This window comes from Trachymyrmex cornetzi, unplaced genomic scaffold, assembly GCF_001594075.2.
Source record: "Trachymyrmex cornetzi isolate Tcor2-1 unplaced genomic scaffold, Tcor1.1 scaffold270, whole genome shotgun sequence".
Classification (NCBI taxonomy): domain Eukaryota; kingdom Metazoa; phylum Arthropoda; class Insecta; order Hymenoptera; family Formicidae; genus Trachymyrmex; species Trachymyrmex cornetzi.
The window spans coordinates 684850-690979 of record NW_017297377.1 but is presented as its reverse complement, the minus strand read 5'-3'; the positions used below and the strand labels follow the sequence as shown (position 1 = coordinate 690979).

Below are 6130 nucleotides of genomic sequence, written 5' to 3'. Positions count from 1 at the left end.
ACAGTCAGTAAATGGTCGTAAAAGGCACGTAAAGTGAGCCTATATTCGGGCAGAAACACACGGTCTGACAGCTGTTGAAACGAGTACAATATACACTTTTATACACAAAATTCCAAGTTAACTTTAGTTTTGTTCAATAATTACAACTTTGTACGAGACAAGTCACATTTTCACAATTAAGCAAATAATAACAAAATGGCATGCAAGATAAATTTCATTGTCAAAGTCGCCACTTTTCACGCCTGTTAGTTCAGTCTTTTATCGTGGAGAAGCGCTGTAACACACATGCAAGCACGACACCATGTCTGTGTGCTCGCAGGCAACATGGGCTCGTGCTTAAGTGTGTGGGCTACCGATTTCGCCAGACCTGATTCTGTATCGCTACCGTCAACACGGAGTTCTTGACTGAGCAGTCAGGAGCCTTAAGCGAACTTTTTAAAAGTTATAATATATATAAATCAATTAAAGCATATTAATTGTGAAATTTATGTAAAAAAATTTACATATAAAGTTTTACATTTAACAGCAAACGATATTTTAAATAAGGAACTTATTTTTATGTATAAAATTTGTTTTAAAATGAATATATCTTTTATATAAAAAACAATATTAAAAATAAAAATAATACATAAAATATAAAAATATTAAAAACAATTTATAGATAACAATAATGCTTTTTTCTCTTTTCTTATTCTTTATTAAAAATTATACATTTATTTCTATTTGAGCATGTTTAATTTATAAATTATCTTTTCACACGCTTCCAAACATAATTGCTCTTCAATGACGTTATAAAAGGGAACGTAATAGTGATAAATATCCCATGGATGTTTTCAAAACCTGTTGAAACAATTTATTTTTGAACCATGTTTTCGTATTCTTATATTAACAGCGACCATATATTTCAAATGTCTAAAGCTAAGCGAAGTCTTTTTATTTTAGAAATTTTGTAAATGTATATAAATCATCAGCTTACGTCAGTTAAAGTCCTGAGGCAAAACATGGTAAATTTTCCAGCTATTAGGCAGAGCGGTTTCTGCGATCTTGCCATGCATAGTACTAGCATTCGCGCATTATTCTTTGACATATGATACCATCGGCAATTATAAAATGCTTCACCCACTTTAGCACTCTGTGAAAAAATTATTATATTATGAAAAAACAATAAAAAATTGTACATAGATATCGAACACAAATTTTATTATGTATATGCATATTATATGTAGCACTTTTTTAATTTCCATCTTACAATATATTTCCGTAAAACATTACCTCTGTCAAAAGGTTCTCGCCGACAAGACAATGAGCGTAAAGTATAAGCAGGACTAAGAATATGAATAAAAAGAATTTTAATAAAAGTGGAGCAACTCCTGTCTCACCCTTAGAAAGACTCTACTCACATAAAATTGAAAATAAAAATGATTAATAATAAATTGTAATTAAGATTATAGTGAAAACACTTAATAAATAATATTTTTTTAAAATTATTAAATTACTTTTTATATATCAGAGCTTTTTAATACTATAACATAACATAAAAATATACATATATGTAAAAATTTTAAATAGATTATCTTACTAAAAACAGTGTTATCAATGCTCCAAGAACTGATTTCTTTTGCATAATATTATTCTAATTAAATTTGTGATATGCAAATTTATTTTTACATATATACAATATATACACACACAACATGTATATTATATACACAGCATGCCTCAAAATTCGCTACTTAAAATATTATAATAAGAAAATTTTCGTAAAATTAAATAAAAAACGTTATTTCTGTATTTTAATTTTAAACAGTAGTTTCTGAGATACAAAGGTTTTATAATAATATGGCCAATATTACCGACTACGTTTAAATAGCCCACCTGTAAGTATTAAGACTCAACATAGAAGCCGCAGACAATCGTAAGGTCTCATTGTAAGAAATTAATTAATCCTAGTCGAGTATTCTTCTTATATTTGATTACAATTGTGCAATTTCCTACGATTTAACACTGCACGACTTCTATGTAGCAAAAGTGAACGCACTGCACCCAAAGAAAGGTTTCTTTGATTTAAAGAAATGTTTCTTTGATGTACGGTTACAGAAACAATTTTTGATAAAATTGCAGAAAAGATCGATGACCTTAACTTTGACATATGTTATCAAGGTCATCATCCCGAGTGACCTTCAACAGGTTTTAGCAGTTACTAGTTATTTATTAAAAAGTTATTAACAAAAAAAGTTTGAAAAAATACGTTTTATTTCTGTTTTATATGTATAATATTAAAAACTATATCCTTCCTTGTTTACGTAATGACTTGACACGAAGCGACTCTCACCCTACCTTCCCCCGCCTGCTTAGGGGCGCAAGACTTCCACGCGAAGCAACTCCACCGTTTACCTTCTCCCCTGCTAAGGTGTGAACGATTTTCTAGACGAAGCAACTTGGCAAGATAGGGTGGAACTCGTTTTCATAAGAAAAGTCATGCACCCCGTAGCAAGGGGGGAGGTGAGATGGGAGTCGCTTCGCGTGGAAGTCGCGGGCCCCTAAGTAGGGAGGGACATGGGGTGAGAGTTGCTTCGCGTGGGAAATTGGAAAATATATTTCAAAACACAAAATTTCTGTTTTATAGGTAGACGAAAGACATAATTTTTCAATATTTTATTAATAACTTTTTAATGAATGATGAGCGATGGTTGAACCTGTTGGATATCATTCAGAATTATGACCTCGATAATATATATCAAGGTCCAGTTCATCCGAAGTTGCTCCCTTTTTCTGCAATTGTACCTAATTTTTTTATTTCAATGTAACTTTTTATTTAAATAAATTTTTCATTTGATTTAAAAAAATGGTGTTCAAATCAAAGAAATGATTTTCAAATCAAAGATAAGTAATCTAACAGTATAGCAAAGATATATTTCTTTGAATCGAAAACACTTCTTCTTTCTGGGTGCGCTCATCAACGAACACTAAACTACCGCACGTTTGATTGATCATGGACATGAGGACAAAAATTATTTAAAATAAAAATTTAAAATTACATTTTACTTAATTTTACGATAACGATCTTGCTATACCATTTTGAGTCGCGAAATTTAGGATACCCAAATGTACGTATGTTAAAACAAAAGTTTATGTTATTTTCTTATATCATAATTGTTTTTAAATACGTCAAAGTATCAAATATATTACGTTTATGTGATCATTATTACGATATTGACTTACCGATAACATTTGATAACCGAGAATGCTTACGAGAGAAGTAGCTCCTAAAAGATGCGCCAGCAATGTTGCACTAAATGCTTTTCCTATTATCTTTCCCATTCTGTGAAAGTCCAAGTTATATCAATGTAATTTTTATTTAAATTTATTAAAACAAGAAAATATAACCAAATATCCCCTTCAATTTTACGTATAATAAATTTTGGATATGTTAATATATAGATAAAAATAAAAGATACTTTTATTATATACATTCTTTTATATACAAAGCTTATTAAAGTTGAAGGGGGACACTTAGTTGTGTTTCCCTTGTCAATAAAGAATAGAAAAAATAAAGAATTTATCTAACAAAATTCCTTATTTTAGGCAAAAAGCGAAAAAGCTTAAATTTGTTTAGTTTTAACTGAAATGTGAAACTGAAGGAAAGCTTCTAACAATACATGTTCTTAACTAAAGCTTCCGCATCATATACATGAGCTTACCGTAATAATCGTACATGCATGAGCATCACATGTCGCATCTCAGGCCCACAATCACAGACTTCAGTATCTATATTGTTAATGCGCAAAGCAAGAACCGACATCTGACCGCAAATGTGATAGACGAGGGTAACCATAATACAGTCAGCGGTGCTTTGTCCACAAGCACTGACGAAAGCAAACGGCATTTGCCAGACGTATGTAATTGTGTATGTACGTATATTTTCAATCGCGTAGAACACATGAAAGCGATAAGGCAAGAGGTAAATTATTTGAGTCACATTTTCGTTGGTCACTATTTCGGGTAGTCCTGAGGAAACGTTCCACTTTGACGTTAATACGAGTATTTAAAAAAATTGTTTTAAATAAAATTTCTACATTTGGCACTTTTTTCAAACTCAAGGAAATATGTAGATTTTGAAAACTTGATGATAAAAAAAAATATTCATCATAAAATATGAAAACTCGTTCTGTAAAATCAAGTCATAATAAAAATGCGGAACTGCCGGTTAACAAGACTTTGTTTGTTTCACATATTTCACATAATTCTTCTAAATACGTTGGGATCAAGCTATACAAAAAAGCAACTCACCTCCATTTCCGAGAATAATAAGAATCGGAGTCAAATAGTATGACGAAGCTGTCATTGTGACAAACACCATCATCATCTTAAAAAAGATCCTCGACTTAGCGTAGTAAGTGACGAACGTCTTAATCTCCTCGGCGGTTTTATAATTTGTCTCATCAAAATCCTTCATGGCCTCCGTTATGACTTCACCAATTTCATCGTTATATAACCTTAGCGTACTCATTCGCACAAATATCTGTACAAATGCTATGTTCTCTGTCAAATTCATGATCACGTGCTCGAAATCACCGATGTAAAGAAAGAAGTCTAAATGTTCCAGAATCAAGAGCAAAGTAAAGTAGCCAAAATTAATCGAGAAGATAAGATCGTTTGATTGAAAAGGCCAAAGTCCCAACGTCGACATTAGCCGTTTGTTCCAGGATAATACCTTGACTGCAAGATCTAAGTCTTTTTGATCCTCAAAAAAAAATTAAAAAATTTTTGTAATTAATCGTTTTATAATGAAATAACATATAATTCTTCATTTTGTAACAGTGAATAAAATTCGCAACTCATCACCTGCATCACGCGTTACGTTGTTCTTTCCTCGAGAGCTCTTATGATACTGTATCGAATATATGAACGTAACAGTCCAAGTAATCTCTGTTTTCGGGCTTAGAGCTGTCTATAGAATCTGGGATAGAAACACACGAATTATGAGACAGGTAATAACTGCGCCCAAAATTAACGTATGAATTGCATATGAGTGTGTGACTAAACCCACCTGTGCTTTTCATCCAAAGTAAAATTGAACATGATTGGTTCTTCATCGATTCTTCAGATCGCAAAATTGTACGATTACAAACAAAAATTGCTGTTAGTTTGTTCTAGACTGCCTGTACAAAAAATTTAGTTTCACGAATATTGTGCAGTGTAACTCTAATCGCAATCTCGGAATACATAAGTTTTCCGTCATGATAAAAAATGGAAAGAATATGTGCATGTTAGGTTATTTAATTAAATATTTAGCAAATATATTTTAATACATGCAAAACGATTTTAAGGCGTAATCAAAGAAATGCATTTCACTTACAAATATAAGTAAGAATTATTTAAATTTCTAAAAAAATTACCACAAAAAAAATTATACAATTATTTTTGTTGTATCATTTTATTACGATTTTTAGGATTTTATATACTCATATAAATTACGATGATATAAACATTATAACTCAAAATATAACCTCAGCGTATATTTTAAATGTATTTCTCTATCTACGATACAAAATCATTCAATATTGTGAATTATATTCTTTAATAATAATTTTCTCTTATTCCTTTATAACATAATGGTACACAGCATCGATAAATAGGCCAAAGAAGTTTTGATAACCTGTTTCAATATACAGAGTGATCCATTATAACCTTTTCAATTATCTCCCAAATTATTCATTATATTTATATTTATATTATATATATATATTTATTCGAAAAAATGTTTAAGTAAAATTTACCCCAGACATATCTTCAGCTAGGAAAAATGTGTCGCTCACGAGTGATTTTCGTATAATATATACAAGGAATATTCATACAATATTCTGAACATTTTATCAATATTCGTATATTCTGTGACGATTCTTGCACTGTACTAAAATTTTCGACACAATGGGAATATTGGAAATACGAATCGAATTTTCTATGATTTAGGGATCTTCTTCCTTATTCCTCCCATTTGAGATGAAACTTTACAGACAATATTGTTACGATATACAGGGTGGGGAAAAAGTATGGAAGCAAACAATTATTTCCGAAACTATTCATTTTTCGACAAAATGTCTTAGACATAATTTTTATGGTATGAAAA

The 6130-nt window shown here is 30.6% G+C and overlaps 2 protein-coding genes across 2 annotated transcripts in view; one reads left to right on the top strand and one right to left on the bottom strand.

The window, feature by feature from the left end:
• The window catches only part of LOC108761886 (probable multidrug resistance-associated protein lethal(2)03659), a 74228-nt gene that overhangs the window by 36509 nt on the left and 31589 nt on the right, over positions 1–6130 (top strand). The window lies entirely within an intron of this gene.
• LOC108761852 (odorant receptor 4-like) lies at positions 790–4851 on the bottom strand. The gene is made up of 7 exons (XM_018508612.1): positions 4846–4851; positions 4291–4744; positions 3702–4008; positions 3223–3322; positions 1273–1392; positions 977–1132; positions 790–840 (listed from the first exon to the last, which is right to left on the bottom strand). The coding sequence occupies exons 1-7, from the start codon at positions 4849–4851 to the stop codon at positions 790–792; spliced, it is 1194 nt and encodes a 397-aa protein (XP_018364114.1).